At 38.9% G+C, this 21955-nt stretch overlaps 3 protein-coding genes across 3 annotated transcripts; 1 reads left to right on the top strand and 2 right to left on the bottom strand.

The window, feature by feature from the left end:
• Window positions 1-417: 417 nt before the first annotated feature.
• LOC139093051 (thioester-containing protein 1 allele R1-like) lies at window positions 418-8315 on the top strand. The gene is made up of 7 exons (XM_070643688.1): window positions 418-1487; window positions 1921-2182; window positions 3641-4803; window positions 5517-5670; window positions 6426-7475; window positions 8049-8205; window positions 8269-8315. The coding sequence occupies exons 1-7, from the start codon at window positions 418-420 to the stop codon at window positions 8313-8315; spliced, it is 3903 nt and encodes a 1300-aa protein (XP_070499789.1).
• A 551-nt stretch (window positions 8316-8866) lies between these two features.
• LOC139092690 (CLIP domain-containing serine protease B9-like) lies at window positions 8867-14400 on the bottom strand. Its single transcript, XM_070643243.1, has 9 exons — window positions 14237-14400; window positions 14047-14175; window positions 10892-11236; window positions 10624-10748; window positions 10302-10323; window positions 9992-10004; window positions 9906-9919; window positions 9505-9597; window positions 8867-9172 (listed from the first exon to the last, which is right to left on the bottom strand). The coding sequence occupies exons 1-9, from the start codon at window positions 14283-14285 to the stop codon at window positions 8943-8945; spliced, it is 1020 nt and encodes a 339-aa protein (XP_070499344.1). The 5' UTR covers window positions 14286-14400; the 3' UTR covers window positions 8867-8942.
• A 391-nt stretch (window positions 14401-14791) lies between these two features.
• Window positions 14792-19172, bottom strand: LOC139089928 (uncharacterized). The gene is made up of 7 exons (XM_070639620.1): window positions 19038-19172; window positions 17599-17715; window positions 16334-16684; window positions 16132-16241; window positions 16015-16049; window positions 15750-15865; window positions 14792-15682 (listed from the first exon to the last, which is right to left on the bottom strand). Exons 1-7 carry the CDS (start codon window positions 19084-19086, stop codon window positions 14880-14882), a joined length of 1581 nt encoding a protein of 526 aa, XP_070495721.1. The 5' UTR covers window positions 19087-19172; the 3' UTR covers window positions 14792-14879.
• Window positions 19173-21955: the final 2783 nt, after the last annotated feature.

Raw genomic sequence — 21955 nt, 5'->3', positions numbered from 1 at the left:
ATAATTTGTTGCATGTAAGATATGTGACATTCATCAGAATAATTCTGCAGAATAGTTCTGATATAACAGAATAATTCTGCAGAATTTTGCAGAATAATTCTGCAGTATTGTGTTTCAGAATTCTGCGCAACTGTGTTCCAGAATTCTGCAGAATTATTCTGTCTATCCTATGCAACAGAAGCTCACAAATTCCTTCATTTCCACAGATTCATCACACTATGGACCCCAAAATTTGTCCAAGAAGATGCCCCATACCGCCTCTTCATCCTCCCAACTGACCTCCATCAAAGGACAGAAGTATCCGTACAACTTCGTAACTCAGTATCATCTGTCATGCTTACTGATGGTAAAATCAAAGCAATCCAGTATCCCGACGAACAAAGAAATTTTGGACGTAAAAAGTCATTTGAATTAATCATGACTTTATACAGGAACATATCCACAACATCAGGCACTAAAATGCACTGTTCGACCAAGACACTTAACATATCGCCATCGACTGGTCAGTTCCACAACTTTATTCAGACTGATAAGCCAATTTATAAGCCTGGCGATGTCATACAGTACAGAATATTGTCAATTGGCAAGGATTTAAAGCCATTCCATCGTAATTCACTTCTAGTCAACTTTACCGATCCATACAATCGAGTCATTGCATCATTTACTGATCAACAGAAGCAATTTAAAGGTGTTTTTGAGTCTACTTATACCTTAAATGCATTCACAGTCCTCGGTGACTGGAAAATTACAGTTGTGGTCGATAATAAGACACAATATGCCATATCCAAGACATTTACTGTCCAAAAATATACATTACCGTTATTTGATGCTGTCATTGATATACCAGAGGAGCATGTCCTACAGGAAGACATCATGACATTCTCAGTTTATGGAAAGTACTCATTTGATGAGTTTGTGACTGGAACTGCTGAAATTAAAATGATTGATCCACAAAATGGTCAAATATTCTTAAATACAAAGGTCGATAATGTCAAAGAACCGCATGTCATGAACTACAACTTATCCAGCCTTGGTGTCCGGACAGCAGATGCAAAGGAACTTGAAATTCAGCTTAAATTTACGGAACCAGAAAGTCAGACTTCATATGAACAAAAAAGACGATTTTATGCACACAATAGTGACATTTTTAAGATTAAGGTTGCACATACTGACAAGTTCTTCCCAGGCTTGCCATTTGTGACCAAAATTTATGTCACAGACTGGAAAGGATATCCAGTTCCAAGTCATTATGAAAGGATTCATTTGACATTCTATTTTGAATTTGAGAATGCAACACGAGGGGACATTGAGATATTGGGAACTGTAAAGGATGGACTATTTACGTATGAGCAGACAATACCTGATGAATATGTAGCACTGAGGGTTACTGCTAAGTTTAGGAACAGTAAAATGTTCAATAAGAATATTCCAAAAGGATCAGTCAGTGTTGGAATTGATTCGTTGAAAGTTGACTATTTGCCTAAAGAGTAAGTTGATGGGGGTATTTGTGGGTTGATATCCTATGGCAGGGGTGCACAAACTTTTGTTTCTCAAGGCACACCTTGGTTGGTAAGACTAGACTGAAATAGCAATTGACGTACAGCTGACATGGCATTTTCATGAATTTTGGGATAGATGGCCCAGGTTGCCATAGGTTGTCCACCACTGCCTTAAAGGGTCTTTTCAATTAGGGGTCGTTTACTACCGAAAATTCAATCCCAAGTCAATCTGACTCTAGCCTAAGGCCGGATTTTTCCGGATTTGGACTAGGACAAGAGTCATGTTGGGCAGAGGCTAGATTGTTGGGCATTTACATGCCGTATGCCTTCAAGACACTTCATCCAAAACGCCGTACCCCCTCCTAAGATCGACATCCCCTAATTTATTTCTCAATCTTCTCTTCCCCTTTTCCAATTCCAGACCAAAGATGAACGATAATGTAAGAATCTACGTAACCAGTGAAACGCCACTAAACAATCTCGTAGTGGCTGTCGTAACAAGATTTGGAATAGTCGAGAACCTGCTGATTCCATGCGGTAAACAAACATTGTGTGAGTTTGAATTGAAAATTGATGAAAAAATGATGCCAAAGTCAACGATTATGGTGTATGACATTAGAGACAAGGATGTGATCTATCAAGGCAAGGTTCAGATTGAAACAGACAATTTGGGACGAAATTATGTGAGTATATCCCAAGTGCCTTAGTCTGAGTGCCTTAGTCTGAGTGCCTTAGTCTGAGTGCCTTAGTCTGAGTGCCTTAGTCTTAGTGCCTTAGTCTTAGTGCCTTAGTCTGAGTGCCTTAGTCTGAGTGCCTTAGTCTGAGTGCCTTAGTCTGAGTGCCTTAGTCTTAGTGCCTTAGTCTTAGTGCCTTAGTCTGAGTGCCTTAGTCTGAGTGCCTTAGTCTGAGTGCCTTAGTCTGAGTGCCTTAGTCTGAGTGCCTTAGTCTGAGTGCCTTAGTCTGTGTGCCTTAGTCTGAGTGCCTTAATCTGAGTGCCTTAGTCTGAGTGCCTTAGTCTGAGTGCCATAGTCTGAGTGCCTTAGTCTGAGTGCCTTAGTCTGAGTGCCTTAGTCTGTGTGCCTTAGTCTGAGTGCCTTAGTCTGAGTGCCTTAGTCTGAGTGCCTTAGTCTGAGTGCCTTAGTCTGAGTGCCTTAGTCTGAGTGCCTTAGTCTGAGTGCCTTAGTCTGTGTGCCTTAGTCTGAGTGCCTTAATCTGAGTGCCTTAGTCTGAGTGCCTTAGTCTGAGTGCCATAGTCTGAGTGCCTTAGTCTGAGTGCCTTAGTCTGAGTGCCTTAGTCTGTGTGCCTTAGTCTGAGTGCCTTAGTCTGAGTGCCTTAGTCTGAGTGCCTTAGTCTGAGTGCCTTAGTCTGTGTGCCTTAGTCTGAGTGCCTTAATCTGAGTGCCTTAGTCTGAGTGCCTTAGTCTGAGTGCCATAGTCTGAGTGCCTTAGTCTGAGTGCCTTAGTCTGAGTGCCTTAGTCTGTGTGCCTTAGTCTGAGTGCCTTAGTCTGAGTGCCTTAGTCTGAGTGCCTTAGTCTGAGTGCCTTAGTCTGAGTGCCTTAGTCTGAGTGCCTTAGTCCGAGTGCCTTAGTCTGAGTGCCTTAGTCTGAGTGCCTTAGTCTGAGTGCCTTAGTCTGAGTGCCTTAGTCTGAGTGCCTTAGTCTGAGTGCCTTAGTCTGAGTGCCATAGTCTGAGTGCCTTAGTCTGAGTGCCTTAGTCTGAGTGCCTTAGTCTGTGTGCCTTAGTCTGAGTGCCTTAGTCTGAGTGCCTTAGTCTGAGTGCCTTAGTCTGTGTGCCTTAGTCTGAGTGCCTTAGTCTGAGTGCCTTAGTCTGAGTGCCTTAGTCTGAGTGCCTTAGTCCGAGTGCCTTAGTCTGAGTGCCTTAGTCTGAGTGCCTTAGTCTGAGTGCCTTAGTCTGAGTGCCTTAGTCTGAGTGCCTTAGTCTGAGTGCCTTAGTCTGAGTGCCTTAGTCTGAGTGCCTTAGTCTGAGTGCCTTAGTCTGAGTGCCTTAGTCTGAGTGCCTTAGTCTGAGTGCCTTAGTCTGAGTGCCTTAGTCTGAGTGCCTTAGTCTGAGTGCCTTAGTCTGAGTGCCTTAGTCTGAGTGCCTTAGTCTGACTTTCTATTGTCTTCATCCCCAACACCAGCTCAACATGACAATTCCAACAGACCCAGTCGATACAACTGCAAGAGTCAAAATGAGATTTGAGTCAAAACCTGACTCAAAAGTCTACTTATTAGCCTTTGACAAGCGCCTTAAATCATTAAGAGATGGAAATGACTTTACCCAAAAGGATGTCGTAACAAGCCTCGATTATGATGGTGAGAATTTAATTATGGTAAATGACTTGTCCGACTGGAAGTTATGTACACGTGATGAGATTGACAGGGTCGAATTAGGTCGGACTGAAATTGTCAAGCAAAGTGATAATTTGGATATAGCAACAATGCTGGAACGTGATGACGTTTTTCCAGATGAAAATCAAGCTGAAGAAACTAAGCCTGCAGACAATAAGCCTGAAGACACTAAAACTGATGAAACTAAACCTAAATACGTAGACATGGCCGAGGATCAGTTCCGTCGTGAATTTATGGACACTTGGATATTTGAGAAATTGACAGTTAACCAGGATGAATATGTTGAGAAAGTATTCAAGCCAACAGACTCAATAACAACATGGGAAGTGTCGGCATTTTCCGTCCATGAAGATGCTGGACTTGCCATTGCACCGACACAAGAATTGGTCGTTAAAAATGATTTCTTTGTTAAATTGGAACTGCCATATTCAATTCGTTATAAGGAAGTGATTAAGCTTAAGGTTATGGTCTTTAATTATGTCCAGAATAAGGAACAAGTCAGTGTTGTCCTAAAATTGATCAATTTTAATAGCAGTTCATTTGAATTTGTTGATTATGACAACTGTGAGCCTAATTATAAGGAGCAAACTGGCCAATATGCTTCTGTTAATTTAGAAATTCCGTACCGTGAAGCCAAGACTGCCTTCTTTTATATTCGATCACGTCAAACCAGCTCTGTTGAGCCAAAATTTGATGAAAATATTAGAATTCGTGTTGAAGCTCTCGGAACTGGAATGAATAGCCAAAAAAAATATACAGATCGTCTGCAAAAGTTCCTTAAGGTTGAACCTATTGGAGTTAAGACATATTCAGTTTTGTCCAATTTTCATAAACTTGAGGATGAGAGCGATTCTTATATAAGACAAACTAATTTCTCTGGAGCTCTATCAAATATCGATGTGATTGTCAGTGGTGATTTTCTGACTAAAATTATCAATTTGGAGAAATATGAGTAAGTAGTGTCTCTCACCTCTCACCTCTCACCTCTCACCTCTCTCACCTCTCTCACCTCTCTCACCTCTCTCACCTCTCACCTCTCTCACCTCTCTCACCTCTCTCACCTCTCACCTCTCTCACCTCTCTCACCTCTCACCTCTCACCTCTCACCTCTCTCACCTCTCTCACCTCTCTCACCTCTCACCTCTCACCTCTCACCTCTCACCTCTCACCTCTCACCTCTCACCTCTCACCTCTCACCTCTCACCTCTCACCTCTCACCTCTCACCTCTCACCTCTCACCTCTCACCTCTCACCTCTCACCTCTCACCTCTCACCTCTCACCTCTCACCTCTCACCTCTCACCTCTCACCTCTCACCTCTCACCTCTCACCTCTCACCTCTCACCTCTCACCTCTCACCTCTCACCTCTCACCTCTCACCTCTCACCTCTCACCTCTCACCTCTCTCACCTCTCACCTCTCTCACCTCTCACCTCTCCTCACATCTCACCTCTCCTCACATCTCACCTCTCACCTCTCACCTCTCACCTCTCACCTCTCACCTCTCACCTCTCACCTCTCACCTCTCACCTCTCACCTCTCACCTCTCACCTCTCACCTCTCACCTCTCACCTCTCACCTCTCACCTCTCACCTCCCATTCTCTCATCTCACCCATGCCTTGAACAAATTTGTCTGAAATAAATGAATTTATTTTAATTTTTCAGATCATTTCCAAGTTCGTGTCCTGAACAAAAGTCATCAAAGCTTAAACGATATGTTAATACGTACCGGTATTTAAAGTCCACTGGTAAAGAAATTACCAATAATGAAGCACCAGCACTGTACGAAAGTGTTCTTGGTAGTCTAAATGAAAATTATGTAAGTATGATTTTTGAGGGTAGTCTAAATTGGAATCGAGAGGCACAAATCCTAGCATAGTCTTTAATATAATACCAATTTGACTGCCTAATAGACCAAATGGAGTAATAAGGCAGCTAAACAGACCATTTGGTATCGTGTGGCTTCCTCGTGACTTCTTAATGGTTTAATTGGCAGCCCATAGAACCATTACGAAACCAAATGGACTATTTAGCAGCAATATGATCTATTTGACAGTCTTATGACTACCATATGGAAGCGGCAGAAAGACATTTTCGACTTTATGTTAACAAAAGAGCTTTATCAGAGCCTTAAGGACTTCCATGTGCACCCTTCTTGGTTTATGTCACTCGGATAACTCTGTAATTACAGATTTACAAAACAGGTGCCTGTGACAGGCAAAAACCGTAAAAATTATTGATAATTTGTATGGTTTTTCTTCCTAAACTGTACAAATTCTCATGAATTTGAACGGCTTTTGCCTGTCACAGGCACCTGTTTTGCAACTCTAATCTGTATTAATCCAGAGTGTGGCTGTCTCAAAATTGACCGTTAATTTTTTTCAAAAAAAATTATGTCATTAAAGTTCAAATTTTTTTTGGCCGTTACTTTTACTTTTCTTTGTAACGTAAATTTTTAATTCAAATTAAGTTAAGTTCGAAATGTTTGAATTTTTCGACAATCTAATGACGGCCGCACTCTATATTGATCCTTCCAAAGATACCTAACGAAAATTCCACAATTTATATCCACAGAATTACAAGGACTATCCATGGTTCCGGTCATATTTAGGAAATATTTTAGGATTGGCAATCGAAACGGAAGTTCTACCGAGAGACTTGACACTGATGATTAAGAGTCTGGACCTGGTTATCAAAAATCAAAAAAATGGAACCTTTGATAACTTTTCATTTTATTATGACTTTTTTGCTCCACAAGACGAGTATGACAAGTCAATTAAATATTTTGCAACTGCTTACTGCTTAGTTCCATTTTTAAGACATCGTGAGATGTTGGGCAGTCAATATGATGATTTTATTAGGGATGGATTAGAGTACCTTAAAGGTTTAGACAATAGATTTGGAATATCCAGTTATGGACTGTCTGTAGCTGCATATGTATTTGCACTTAATAAGGATAGGAACAGCTCACAGGTCCTACTTGGTGAACTTGAAATTTTCACGTATCGTGACGGCAATAAGAAATGTTACAAGATATCCGAAAAGGATGCTGACTGCTTAATCAGGCACACAGCATTTGCGGCATTGGCACTAATACAATTGGACATGTTAACTGAAGCTGAACCGGTCGTTAACTGGCTGTTAAGTAAGAGCTACTTTGATGGTATGAGGATGAATGATGATGCAATCATAACAGAAGCTGTAGCTGAAATGGCAATAAAGTTAAAGACGAGTGACACGAACCTGAATGTTGTGGTCAGAAATGAACGAGATTTTAGGAAGTCAGTGATAATTAAGGACTTTAATTCACATATACAGCAGAATGTTCAGCTACCAATTGACTCAGAAAGTGCTGCTTATAAGATTTCTGGTACTGGTTACTGCACAATAACGATGTTTTTTGAAATTATTGTTACTGTACCGTCCAGCGTACCAAAATTCACCATCACCATTAATACGGATGTTCCAAGTCCAGGAACAAATCAGAGAATTGTGAATGTTTGTGGACGATTTAATGATGATAAATTTAAACCGAAAGTTACTATTGTTAATGTTATTTATGAAATTGGCATGCCGAGTGGATATACATTTTATAAAATTAAGGATAAAGGACCTGAAATTAAGGTAAGAATCTCAGATTAAAGACAGTGACAGAGACACAGAGACATAGACACAGAGACAGTCACAGAGACACAGAGACACAGAGACACAGAGACACAGAGACACAGAGTCAGAAACACAGAGACAGAGACACAGAGACAGAGACACAGAGACAGAGACACAGTGACAGAGACACAGAGACAGAGACACAGAGACAGAGACACAGAGACAGAGACACAGAGACAGAGACACAGAGACAGAGACACAGAGTCAGAGACACAGATACAGAGACACAGAGACAGAGACACAGAGACACAGAGACAGAGACACAGAGACAGAGACAGAGAGACAGAGACACAGAGACAGAGACACAGAGACAGAGACACAGAGACAGAGACACAGAGACAGAGACACAGAGACAGAGACACAGAGACAGAGACACAGAGACAGAGACACAGAGACAGAGACACAGAGACAGATACAAAGAGACAGAGACAGAGACAGAGACTTCTCAGGTGGTCTTAGTCTTGGTCTTGGTTCCATTCTCGAGAATTTGTACGTATAAATAATAAAATACTTTCAATTCCTCTTTTACAGCACATTGACACTAAAAGAGGCGGAACATTGATTCACTTGTACTACAATGACTATTATGCAGACCGAGATTATTGCGTCGATGTTATAGCCACAAGAGACTTTATAGTGAATGAAGCAGCGAATGCCGGAGTTAAGATCTATGATTATAATGAAAAAGGTTTGTTTAATTTGACTTAAATTTTATTTTATTTTATGACTTTTTTTGATTTTTGAATTACAGACAAAGTTGCAATAGAATTCTATCGATTTGATTCACGAGAGTGCTGAAACAGGAATGAAGGAGAAGGTTCTTGCTTTAAGGATGACTTTGACTCACAATTTATAATAATTAAATTAAAGAAATAAATTTAAAATTTGAATTTCAGTTAAAATTAATTAAAGTTTTCAAAATTTAAGACCTTTCAGACCTTAATTATTGATTTAAGTCAAATCCAGCACCAAGTCAGAGTCAAGTAAGTCTGATGCCGGCTATATCCTTACTTAACACTATCCTGAGGCCGGATATCATCGACATGTCTCTGTGTCTCTGTGTCTCTGTCTCTGTCACACTGTCCCTGTCACACTGTCTATAGTCAGAGTCATTCTGATTAAGAACTAAATTTTCAGTCCTTTTTAAGCCCTATTCCAGGTTCCTATAGGTTCCATTGAACTATGTCTCACTTTGGAGACTAGGTTGCTACAAAATGCTTACCATCTGATGCTATTGCTGACCAAATTACAAAGGTTCTACAAATTCTCAGTTTTAACATCAAACTGGTGGTTATGGGGAAGGACCAAGGGCTAAAAGCTATACGTTATAAGTAAACTGTCCCTAAGAGTAATTTCCAAAAATTAAATTTTATTTCACTTTCTTAAAGCTGAACAATAAATTTGAAATTTATCAAAAACAAAGACTCAATATCGTGATGGTGGACGAACATGTTGTGCCCTAAATCGATATTCTGGTTCTGCACCTCCTCTCCAACCACCATCATCATCGTTTTTAGGTGTTTCAGGTGTTTCAGTTGTTTCAGTTGTTTCAATTGTTTCAGATGTGACATCATTTTCAGTTGAATCAGCATCTTTGAGTGCATTTATTGCAGTATTAATCCAATCAATATAGCATGCAACTTTTAGCAATCCAGCTGGAATTTTAAAAAAATTGATTGATTTTTATACTCAAAAATACATCATAAATCAGCAAAATTTGAGTATAATTCAAAAAATTTTAGGTTTTATTCCGAGCAGCACAATCCGACGAATGGCAGTTTTTGCCTTAAAAATGGATAGAAACCATGAACCATGGACCATGGACCAGTTACGGTGTCGTCGGGGACATTATACGTCTTACCCTTGATACGACAACTTAGCCTTAATTATTTCTAGAGCTGTCCAGCCGATCCCTTTTTATCCTTCTTTGATGGCAACTTAGCCCTACCAAACATATTGTGCTGATCGGTATAATAAAAATACTTACAAGGAACTCCACGTTTTCCACAATCGGATGTACCAAAAGACACAATTCCTTGTAGAATTGGAACATTTCTAGACTTTGTTGTAGCTCCACTTCCTGAAATGAACAATTTGTTATTATCAGAGTGTAGCCGTCTCAAATTCAAGTTTTTCGACATTAGATTATCGAAAAATTCAAACATTTCGAACTCAACTTATTTTAAAATACAAATTTCCGTTACGAAGAAAAATAAGAGTAACGGTCAAAGAAAATTTGAATATTAACGACAAAAAGTATTTTGTGGATTAGGGATGTGTACTTAAAAATATGATTCGCCAAGAGGTTTGCAGTTTTTTACATTTATGCCTCTATGCGCATCTCATTATGCCTCAAACCCATCTCAAAAATGTAAATTATATTCTCACCTGAATCTCCAATGCTGTAAATTAAGTATAAAAATGGAAAAAAAAAGATGTATTATTTTTGCATTATTATCAATTCTAAGTCTTACCAAGTTGATTCACCTATTTTGAGAAATTAAATTGAATTTTTTTTTTATAAAAATTAGAGACATTTTAACTAAATACCAGAATTCGACAATTGCATGCAAGTATGCGCATACAATTTGCAAGTCTTGCATACAAGTTCTAGAATTTAAAGTAAATTCAAGCACTTGTATGCAAGACTTGCATGCAATTGTCGAACCTGAATTAATTCGTAACGCTCTTAGTGAGATGGGATCCTTATGGGGATCCATAAGGAGGGTATGGGGAGAGGTTGGTCGATTATGAGTGTTACGTACGACGTGAGTAAACTCTTACCTCGAGTTCCAGTTCCGCAAATCTGAAATATTTAGAAACATTTTAAATAACATTAATAATGATGGAAATGTTCAGAAATTACATAACCCATAGGGTAGAGGAAGCTATAACACAACCAGAGTGTGGCTTTCTCTTTAATTTTTTTCAAAAAAAGATTTTTTTTTTTTTTAATATTCAAATTTTTTGTGACCGTTACTTTTACTTTTTTACGTAACGTAAATTTTGATTTTAAAATAAGCTGGGTTCAAACAATTCGAATTTTTCGACAATCTAATGCCGAAAAACTCAAATTTGAGAGAGCCAAACTCTGAGTACAACTTACATAATTTTTTTCGTCAAAAATGGTCTTTTCGCCACGTTTAATTAAGTTTATACATTCTCGGGTCGAAATCATATTCAAATCAATTTTCTTCTTGATTGTTGTAAAGCTCCTGTCCGGAAGTTGACCTAATTGATGATTTTCAATAAACTACCCGAGCAGCACATGATGTTTGCTGGGGCATCACTGCGTCACCCAACCGAGGGTGTCTCACCAACTGTAAGACGCATTGTAGCCCTAACGACACCATGTGCTACTCATCCCATCTTACCAAATGCAGTTACCGTCCATATTTCATCATTTGCAGTGTCACGACACGTTCTTTTGTCAGGCAACTTAATACTTTGAATTAGACCTGTAGGTCTCGGTGGCCATGCAAGCTTAACTATCGCAATGTCATGTTCATGTTTATAATTTGCTACGGTATAGGCATGATGTACATAAATTGATATTGGTGCTATAATTACAACGGGATCACAAATTTGCTCGTCTGAATCATCATCACAATCTGGATCCATATTTGTCTTCCATTCGCCCAGCTTGATTTTTATTGATTTTTTTAATATTTTTTCATTTTTACGATCTTCTGGCTTAATGTACTTGAAGCAATGTGCAGCTATGATTAATATAAATTAGATTTTAGTATTATTTATGAGCCTGTCCATCATTCAGTCTATTTGAGTCAGTTAGAGTCCATAAAAGAGTCAGTCAGTCATTTAGAGTCATTTAGAGTCATTTAGAGCCAATCAGAGTCCATCAATGACCATTAGAGTCAGTCAGAGTCCACTAGCGTCCACAAGAGTCCACATAAGTCTACCAGAATCCAGTCAGAGTCAGTCAGAGTCAGTCAGAGTCAGTCAGAGTCAGTCAGAGTCAGTCAGAGTCAGTCAGAGTCAGTCAGAGTCAGTCAGAGTCAGTCAGAGTCAGTCAGAGTCAGTCAGAGTCAGTCAGAGTCAGTCAGAGTCAGTCAGAGTCAGTCAGAGTCAGTCAGAGTCAGTCAGAGTCAGTCAGAGTCAGTCAGAGTCAGTCAGAGTCAGTCAGAGTCCAGTCAGAGTCAGTCAGAGTCAGTCAGAGTCAGTCAGAGTCATTCAGCGTGCAGTCAGAGTCAGTCAGAGTCAGTCAGAGTCAGTCAGAGTCAGTCAGAGTCAGTCAGAGTCAGTCAGAGTCAGTCAGAGTCAGTCAGAGTCAGTCAGAGTCAGTCAGAGTCAGTCAGAGTCCAGTCAGAGTCAGTCAGAGTCAGTCAGAGTCAGTCAGAGTCAGTCAGAGTCAGTCAGAGTCAGTCAGAGTCAGTCAGAGTCAGTCAGAGTCAGTCAGAGTCAGTCAGAGTCAGTCAGAGTCAGTCCAGAGTCAGTCAGAGTCAGTCAGAGTCAGTCAGAGTCAGTCAGAGTCAGTCAGAGTCAGTCCAGAGTCAGTCAGAGTCAGTCCAGAGTCAGTCAGAGTCAGTCAGAGTCAGTCAGAGTCAGTCAGAGTCAGTCAGAGTCAGTCAGAGTCAGTCAGAGTCATTCAGCGTGCAGTCAGAGTCAGTCAGAGTCAGTCAGAGTCAGTCAGAGTCAGTCAGAGTCAGTCAGAGTCAGTCAGAGTCAGTCAGAGTCAGTCAGAGTCAGTCAGAGTCAGTCAGAGTCAGTCAGAGTCAGTCAGAGTCAGTCCAGAGTCAGTCAGAGTCAGTCAGAGTCAGTCAGAGTCAGTCAGAGTCAGTCAGAGTCAGTCAGAGTCATTCAGCGTGCAGTCAGAGTCAGTCCAGAGTCAGTCAGAGTCAGTCAGAGTCAGTCAGAGTCAGCCAGAGTCAGTCAGAGTCCAGTCCAGAGTCAGTCAGAGTCAGTCAGAGTCAGTCAGAGTCAGTCAGAGTCAGTCAGAGTCAGTCAGAGTCAGTCAGAGTCAGTCAGAGTCAGTCAGAGTCAGTCAGAGTCAGTCAGAGTCAGTCAGAGTCAGTCAGAGTCAGTCAGAGTCAGTCAGAGTCAGTCAGAGTCCAGCCAGAGTCAGTCAGAGTCAGTCAGAGTCAGTCCAGAGTCAGTCAGAGTCAGTCAGAGTCAGTCAGAGTCCAGTCAGAGTCAGTCCAGAGTCAGTCAGAGTCAGTCCAGAGTCAGTCCAGAGTCAGTCCAGAGTCTGTCAGAGTCAGTCCAGAGTCAGTCAGAGTCAGTCAGAGTCGGTCAGAGTCAGTCAGAGTCAGCCAGAGTCAGTCAGAGTCAGTCAGGGAGTCAGTCAGAGTCTGTCAGAGTCAGTCAGAGTCAGTCAGAGTCAGTCAGAGTCAGTCAGAGTCAGTCAGAGTCGGTCAGAGTCAGTCAGAGTCAGTCAGAGCCAGTCAGAGTCAGTCAGAGTCAGTCAGAGTCAGTCAGAGTCAGTCCAGAGTCAGTCAGAGTCAGTCCAGAGTCAGTCAGAGTCAGTCAGAGTCAGTCAGAGTCAGTCAGAGTCAGTCAGAGTCAGTCAGAGTCAGTCAGAGTCAGTCAGAGTCAGTCAGAGCTGGGTCAGAGTCAGTCAGAGTCAGTCAGAGTCAGTCAGAGTCAGTCAGAGTCAGTCAGAGTCAGTCAGAGTCAGTCAGAGTCAGTCAGAGTCCAGTCAGAGTCAGTCCAGAGTCAGTCCAGAGTCTGTCAGAGTCAGTCAGAGTCAGTCAGAGTCAGTCAGAGTCAGTCAGAGTCAGTCAGAGAGTCAGTCAGAGTCAGTCAGAGTCAGTCCAGAGTCAGTCAGAGTCAGTCAGAGTCAGTCAGAGTCAGTCAGAGTCAGTCAGAGTCAGTCAGAGTCAGTCAGAGTCAGTCAGAGTCAGTCAGAGTCAGTCAGAGTCAGTCAGAGTCAGTCAGAGTCAGTCAGAGTCAGTCAGAGTCAGTCAGAGTCAGTCAGAGTCAGTCAGAGTCAGTCAGAGTCAGTCAGAGTCAGTCAGAGTCATTCAGCGTGCAGTCAGAGTCAGTCAGAGTCAGTCAGAGTCAGTCAGAGTCAGTCAGAGTCAGTCAGAGTCAGTCAGAGTCAGTCAGAGTCAGTCAGAGTCAGTCAGAGTCAGTCAGAGTCAGTCAGAGTCAGTCAGAGTCAGTCAGAGTCAGTCAGAGTCAGTCAGAGTCAGTCAGAGTCAGTCAGAGTCAGTCAGAGTCAGTCAGAGTCAGTCAGAGTCAGTCAGAGTCAGTCAGAGTCAGCCAGAGTCAGTCAGAGTCAGTCAGAGTCTACCAGAGTCAGTCAGAGTCAGTCAGAGTCAGTCAGAGTCAGTCAGAGTCAGTCAGAGTCAGTCAGAGTCAGTCAGAGTCAGTCAGAGTCAGTCAGAGTCAGTCAGAGTCAGTCAGAGTCAGTCAGAGTCAGTCAGAGTCAGTCAGAGTCAGTCAGAGTCAGTCAGAGTCAGTCAGAGTCAGTCAGAGTCAGTCAGAGTCAGTCAGAGTCAGTCAGAGTCAGTCAGAGTCAGTCAGAGTCAGTCAGAGTCAGTCAGAGTCAGTCAGTTCCTTCATTTACCTGTTACTATATATTTTCCATGAATTAGGCTTCCACCGCACACAAGATCCTCAATTTGTATTAATACCATCCATGGTGATTCCAGTTGACCAGCATTTTGGAATGTTACTGGAGGTTCGTCTATTGGATCTGTGATCGAATATAATAATTATTGACAGGATTTGCTGTAAAATTTCAATAATCTACATACTTCCGTACACAAATTGATGTAAAAATAAAATCACAAAATATTTCAACATTTTACTGACTTCCTCAACGTTCAGAATCGAAATGATCAATTTTATTTCCAATTTGAATAATCATTTTTTAGTGCAGGACATGCCATTGCACTTTCAAGGCTGTCGTCCAGTGGTGGTCAACCTTTTTTATGTCACGACACACTTTAATCCTAGAAATAATTGATAACAAGCATAAAAGAGAGATTTTGCAGCACACGAGTGTCTGCCGCAGTACACAGGTTGCCAACCACTGCCATAAACCCTTTTAGCCTGTAAATTGTTACACGACCGATAACAGCACACAATGTAAGTTGAAATTGACGCAATGTTGCAATGTTGCAGTGTTGCAATGTTGCAATGTTGCAGTGTTGCAATGAAATGATGCAATGTTGAGTTTTGATGACAAATGAAAAGTTTAATCAGGAAATGCATTGCTTAATTATTGGCAAATCTGGTGACACACAAGCTGCTCATTACTGGCCTAAGTTAAGGGAAATGGTTCAATAGCTTCCGCATACCAAAATCAGTTTAAAATTTTAAATTTTTATTAAAAACTTTTTATTAAATTTGAGCTCAAATTAAACATCTGAAAAGGAAATCTCAAAAATTTATCTTTCAATAATCATTATCGTTTGGTCTTGCAGTTGGTTTAACGTATTTTTGTGTTCTTCCTCGAGAAGGAGGTTTAGCTGTTGTTGTTGTTGATGTTACTTCTTCAACTTCATCTTCTGTGTCATCTACAGCCGCTCTGACATCTAATTCTGAACTCCCATCAGTTTTACTTGGGTCCTTGAAATGAATGGTTACATCTTCTGTAGTTGACTCGACTGTTGGCTCAACTGTTGTTGTCGTTTTTGGTTTTTGTGTTGTTGGCCTTCTCCATGATGGTGTTGAGGCTTGTTTTTGTGTTGTTCTTGATGTTGTTCTTGATGTTGTTCTTGATGTTGATCTTGATGTTGATCTTGGTGTTGCTTTTGCTGTTGTATCAGGTTCTTGACTGCCTTGTTCATCTTGTCCACCTTCACCATTTTCATCTCCACCATTCCCACCTTCACCATTTTCATCTTGATCATTTCCATCTTGACCATTTCCATCATCAGCTTCCGTGACAACAGCTGGTGTTGTTACAACTCTTCGAGATGGTGTTGTAGATCTTGTCGTTGGTCTTGTCGTTGTTGGTCTAGTCGTTGATCTAGGCCTCGGTGTTGTTGTTGTAACTGGTTCAGGTTTCCTTCTATTTCCAAGAGTTGTTCCGAGTGGACGAGCAGTTGTCGACTCACCAACTGTAATAACTTCTATACTTCCTGTATCTTCATTGGATGATGGCTTTGGTTCTGGTTTTTCAATGAATGCATGACTAATATTTGGAACTTTGGAGTGAATCCAATCGTAGAAGCATGGAACTCTTAAGAAGACAGCTGCAATTTGGTGTATAAAGTTAGTTCTGGCTAGGGACTTTGAATAGTGAATCCAAAAACTACTTACATGCTGTATTTGTCTCAGTTTCAACGCATTCATCTTCGTCCGTAAAGGTCACAATACCCTGAAGATATGGAATACCTTCAACAAGATTTGTTACTGGACTTCCTGCATCACCCTGGCTAATTTATTCAAAATAAAGGAACGATTAGAACAAGTCGGTTAATCGATACAATATCCGACTACAGGTCGGCATGACTTGGACTGGGACCAGGACCAAGTCAGAGTCACGTCGGATTTCGGATCGAATTAATTAATTTAACTAATTTACCATGTCTTTTCACCACTTAAGCCTCGTCCACAAACCTGAAATAATTAGAATTGCCATCAATAAAGGAAGCAATTGGAAGTTATGTCCAAATAACAAGCTTTATAAAAAAAAACTCACATGAACATCCGCGTTGAGTTTTTTAAGATGTGATTGATCGATGCTCTTGACACATTCTTCATGGGACAGTAAAATCATTTCCATCCTTTTTTTGACCTTTGATCCTCCACCTGTGGATGAAAGTTAGTGTTACTTGATATCCCTTGATATCGACATTAAGTGCATCTAAAGGTATCAAGGGATATTCCGTGTAAATTCTTACCAAATCCAGTTGCTTTCCAGTATTCTCCACTTGTTGCCTCTTGACATCGTTCAGGTTCTGCCAATCGAAGTACACTGATGACCTCAGATCTCCTTGGTGGCCATCCAAGCTTAATAATTGCAATATCATATTGATACCTTTTATCATAATGTCTTTTATTGTATTTCTCATGAATAATGACTTCTTTTGGGAATATATCAGCTGTTGTGTCACAAATCTCGTCACTAACATCTTCACCACAATCAGGATCAGTTTCTGTCTTCCATTCACCAATTCTTATTTTGATTGCTTCTCTCAATTTTCTTAAAACTGCATATTCTGAGGTCTTAATGCTATCAAAGCAATGAGCAGCTGTGATAATAAAAAGTGTACATAAATATTAGTAATAAGTGGAAATTTGCAGACTTGATGGGAGGAACCTCGAGACCAGAGTGAATCTCAAGAGTCCCAAAAGACTCCCGAGGAGGTCCGAGCTACTTCCGAGGAAACCCGAATGTCTTCCGAGAGACCCGAATGACTTCTGAGGAGATCTGACAGACTCGCGAGACTTCCGGGAGACCCGAGCGACTTCCAAGAAGACCCGATTGACTCCCGAGAGACCCAAGTGACTCCTGAGAGACCCCAGTGACTTCCGAGGAGACCCAAGAGACCCGAATGACTTCTAAGGAGACCCGATAGACTTGTGAGACTTTCGGGAGACCCGAGCGACTTCCAAGAAGACCCGATTGACTCCCGAGGAGACCCGAATGACTCCCGAGATCCAAGTGACTCCTGAGAAACCTCAGTGCACTCTAAAGAGAACCGAATGACTTCGGAGAACACCCAAGTGACCCGAGTGACTACCGAACGACCCAAGTGTCTTCCGACGAGACCCGAATAACACTTGAGACCCGAGATGCTTCTAATAATTCTCTCTGACTTTATCTGTCTCTCAATTTGATTACGCTTTGAATTTCCAAGACAATACGACTCGTCGGTCAAACAAGTTCATATCAGCTTAAGGAATGAAATCACTGGAATTCCCGTCAATAAAAAATAATCAATTTAAATGCAAAATTATTATTATTAAGAAGATTAATAGACTGAACTGAATTATCAAACAAGTCGTTTCAATTTATTTCAGGGACGCAACGGGGGTTATGGTCAAAATTTGGGACTTGACCCTCCTCTCTTAATAAGACAAAATCTTAATTTATTAAGACTCGGACCCTCAAAACTTCCCTTCCTGTCCCCTCCCAGCCACCACCTTCCCCTTGTATACATACCGGTTAAGACATGATAATCATCAATCATCGCTCCACCGCATCGCTTATTTTTAACTTCAAAATAAACCATCCATGGTGATTCTTGTTGTGTTGCTTTTTGAATCTCTGAATTGGCCGCTAAAAGAAATTGATTAAATAAATTATTAAATTTTGAAAATAGTTAAGTTTGAAAAAAAAAAAAAAAAAGTTGAGTAAAATATCGAAAAATAAATGAAAATTTGAATTAAAAATTAGATATTTTTTAAAATTTCATGCAAATTATCAATTAAATTTATAATAAAAAATAATTAAAATTTTAAAATTTTTGCAATAAAAATTAAAACCAATTTGTAAAAAATTTTAAAATAAAAATTAGAATTAATAAATTAATTTTTAAAAAATTTAAATTTGAGAATTTAAAAAAACAAATAAAATGTTCAAAAAATATTAAAAAATTAAATTTGGAAACATAATTTATATTTATTTTTTTTAAAATAGATAGAAAGATAGGTGTAAAATATAAAAAAAAGTAAAAATATTGACAATTTTAAAAATAATAATAAAATAAAATAAATTCAATTCCTAAATCAATAAAAAATTAATTTTATTTAAAATAATTGTCTACTAATTTTGAATTTTGAATTTTTAAATTTTCTAAATTTTTAAAATTTTTTAATTTTTTTTTATTTTTTTTTTAATTATTAATTTTTTTTTTTTATTATTTTTTTTGTTTGAATTTAATTTCATTTCAATTATTTAAAATTAATTATTTTGTAAAACAAATTCAAATTTATTTTTTTTTATAAATTAATTCAAAATTATTTTAATATTTTTAAGTTTATTTTTTTAAAAATTGATTTAAATTTTTAAATTTTTTATATAATTAAACTTTTTTAAAATTTTTTTAATTTTTTAAATATTTAAATTTTTTTTAAATTTTTTTAAATATTTAAATTTTTTTAAATTTTTTTAAATTTTTTAAATTTTTTTAAGATTCATGTTAATTATTAATTAACATGTTAATTATTAAATTAAAATTAATTTTAAGTCTTTCTTAAAATTAAATTTCAAAATTTGTTAATTTGTTCGCATCTGCCTTTTGATTTGTTCTCAATTTAGACTCACGCCAGCCTTAAGTTGGCCTTTCGCCTTTCAATTTTTTTGTACAAAATTTTAATACATTTAGTATTTTTTAATCTTTTTCTAACGTTCAAAATGAACATTTTTATGATTATAATACTGATAAGTACTTTTATATATTTCGTAAAATTTAAATAATTAAATGATAGTGCCTAACGTGCAGCACATGGCATAGAAGTGTCCGAAAATCCAACAATCGACCGACTTGACTCTTCAGGATGAATTTGTACCGAATCTAAGCTTAGACGAGAATCCAGTTGCCTTGATTCTAGATTCTATGTCCATTTCTGTGCCACATGCTTGCCAATATGAATACTTACATATACAAATAACTTGTAATATCGGAATTATTAGTAAAAGTTTTAACATTTCCTTAATTTAACAATCACGTCTTATTTTTTTTTGGAACTTAATGTTTCTTTCCCGACAGTCACAAATTAAATGACCGGCAAGGTATAACTAAAAAGTTTTGTGATGTGTGTTGTGTATTTTATGGAAATAATTTGGGGTGGGGATTATGTACAGGCATGCAAATCTCATTTTATGGTGATATTTACTCGATTTTTGAGATTTAAATCCATTTTTACTCATAAAAGTGGGGATTTTGTGTAAATACACAAAATACACTAACACATTGACAGAATTTGATCAATTTTTTGAGAGCATTTTTTTTACTTGATCTTTTATGTCTTATAATTCTTATTGTATGTCTGTTTTTGTCATTTTCATGAGTTGTTCCTTACTTACTTTACTTGTTCCTGACTTACTGTACTTCCTTGGCTGGTTCTCACGAGGCATCCCCATTGCCGCACGAAGGGAATGTCTATAGACAGCTCTATCCTTCGAAACCTTCTGCCAGTTTGGGATATTAAGGACTCTAGCGTCTTTTTCAACACATGCAATCCAGGAATTCTTCGGTCATGAGTTGTTCCTTTTTCAAGTTTATTGACTTGAAACTCGACTCAAAGCCATCCTTTGCATGCTTTAGACAGGACATATGGCTGGAAAATGATCAAAAATCCAGCTTTAGGTCAGTATGACATTAGATCTTGACCACATTCGAGTAAATCCAGCTTCGGACACTCCCATGTCGCCGGATTTAAAACGAATCCAACATCAAATTTGAGTCATGTCAATATGGTGCCAGTACACAAGCTTGCTATACTGCCCTTGGTAGGAATCCACAAGACAAAAGGCGTCCAGGTGCTCCAAAAGCAACAAGGCATTGGATGATAATGAATTAGTGCCATTTAGATGTCAAAAATGAGAATTTGTACAAGTCTTTGTGATACAGCCAGCAGTTGAGTCAGATGGAAGGCACTTTGTAGCAATCTAGGCTTCAAGTTGGAGCATGATTCCAGTAAGTAAGTAAAATGGTGTCAAATTTTTTATCAATTAAACGATTTCAGGTATTTTTCTTTATCTAAACCTGAACAGACAAGTAGCATGCTTATGATTCTCATGCATGCTCAATTATATTCTCATGGACATGCTCATTAAGATGACAATGAGTATGTCTGTTAAAAGATATTAATAAAAATCTTAACATTGAACAGACAAATCATCAAAATTATATAAAATCAAAAAAAATTCTCATTTCTCTCATCCCCACTCCAAAATATATTTATACGATCAGTTCCATCTCCAATGTTCCTCAATTTGTGTATTTACACAAAAAAATAATCAAATACTCAAATATTCTCAGAGAAAATAAAATGAAAATTAAGACTGGTGAGGATGAGATTTATGATTTAAGCATTGGAAGTAAATCCGACGGTAATTTTTGGATTAACTTTATTTCTCCGGAACTCCTTCATTCTCAAAATGTAGTGAAATATTCACATTTGCCATGCATGTGCTACATATGTTGTCAATTGCTAAATTGTGTTAGTTTTTTTTGCATATAAAAATTCGGTAAAATTCGACAATTAAATCAGTTTTAATTCCACATTTCAAAGTATTAATACCAATCTCAACAAGTATGAAGGACCAGCCTTCAAGTCCTCCATACACAACACTAATGGAACCACCGATGAATGATCAACCGCCTCAATATGGACAGTGTAAGTCTTTTTTAAGTCAATATAGTCAATTTATTAGAGTTAATTGAGTAGTACTTTGGTACCTAATTGTTGCAACACCGACCAAGCAGTTATGGGTACGAGAATCGGCAGGAAAATATTATGTAGCAGAAATGTTACAAGCTGGCATCGGACCACAGGGGCTACAAGCAGTAATATCATCAAAGAAGTGATTCTGATGCCACTATACACTGTAGGGTCTATTGACTGCTGAGGTCTGACGTACCCTCACTCGTTAAATCCCAGTGGTGGGCAATCTGTGTATTAACAGTATGTTGTGGGCGGCTTTGGTCGCGGCTTTGGTCACTTACATAAGTGAGCTGCGACCAATAAATCAGCCAACCAGTATGCTTTCTCGAAATCCCGATAAATTTTCGGGATCTGGATCGGGATTGAAATTTTCGGGATCCCGGGATTTTCCGGAATCGGGATATCGCGGAAGATCCCGATCCCGATCCCGATAACGAGAAAGCATACCGACCAGCAATGAATTTAACAATTATTAGTCACGAATCGCCTTGACGCAGCATTGGGGTCAATTTATCCTGTACTGCTACCGACAGTTAAAAATCTGCTACCGCTGGATAATCCATATAAATGAACGGTAACGGTAATGGATATTCCCGGTAATTACCGGTAACGGACGGTACAGATATCCGTCATTCGGACCCCTAGCCTACAGTGCGGTCCGTAATGTATATCATACAAGATGGACTGAACTGCACTGTGTTGCACTGTATAGCACTATATATCACTGTATTGCATCATTGACACCTATACAGCGTCCTACCAAGCGAGTCTGTACCATACCAGTACATCAGACATCGGTCCATGAAGCTAAATGATCTGAACACCTAAAAATACCTAAAATAGAATATTTCGGCAACAATGCACATCCATCGATCACGAGTGACCAAGTCTATACTAGTTTTTGATACATTTCATTTATTTCCTATAGATCCAACACCACAACAGATATTCATTCAACAACCGCAAGTCTTGGGACCTGATTCAGTGGTTATAACATGCCCACATTGTCGATCCAGAATATCAACCGAAGTTTCGACTTTTGCGTCATCAAAAACTCATAGAATGGCTTTTATGCTTGCCTTTTTAGGCTGCTTTTTTGGTTGTTGCTTGATACCATACTGTACAAA

Source organism: Chironomus tepperi, unplaced genomic scaffold, assembly GCF_022539635.2.
Source record: "Chironomus tepperi strain 1889 unplaced genomic scaffold, CSIRO-AGI_Ctep_v1 contig_7, whole genome shotgun sequence".
Taxonomy (NCBI): domain Eukaryota; kingdom Metazoa; phylum Arthropoda; class Insecta; order Diptera; family Chironomidae; genus Chironomus; species Chironomus tepperi.
This window is presented reverse-complemented; position numbering and strand designations above follow the sequence as displayed.

Excerpts from the sequence above, each read along its gene's own strand:
- LOC139093051 (XM_070643688.1), top strand. The coding sequence starts at position 418 with ATGACTTTATACAGGAACATATCCACAACATCAGGCACTAAAATGCAC. Across the intron at positions 5,671-6,425 it reads GTAGTCTAAATGAAAATTAT|AATTACAAGGACTATCCATG; the intron begins GTAAGTATGATT and ends TTATATCCACAG. Across the intron at positions 8,206-8,268 it reads CTATGATTATAATGAAAAAG|ACAAAGTTGCAATAGAATTC; the intron begins GTTTGTTTAATT and ends TTTGAATTACAG.
- LOC139092690 (XM_070643243.1), bottom strand. The coding sequence starts at position 14,285 with ATGTTGAAATATTTTGTGATTTTATTTTTACATCAATTTGTGTACGGA. Across the intron at positions 11,237-14,046 it reads TGGAAAATATATAGTAACAG|CTGCACATTGCTTCAAGTAC; the intron begins GTAAATGAAGGA and ends TATTAATCATAG. Across the intron at positions 10,324-10,623 it reads TTTTTGACGAAAAAAATTAT|ATTTGCGGAACTGGAACTCG; the intron begins GTAAGTTGTACT and ends TAAATATTTCAG.
- LOC139089928 (XM_070639620.1), bottom strand. The coding sequence starts at position 19,086 with ATGTTAAAACTTTTACTAATAATTCCGATATTACAAGTTATTTGTATA. Across the intron at positions 17,716-19,037 it reads ATTACAAGTTATTTGTATAT|CGGCCAATTCAGAGATTCAA; the intron begins GTAAGTATTCAT and ends AATTTCTTTTAG. Across the intron at positions 15,683-15,749 it reads AACTGAGACAAATACAGCAT|CTGTCTTCTTAAGAGTTCCA; the intron begins GTAAGTAGTTTT and ends ACCAAATTGCAG.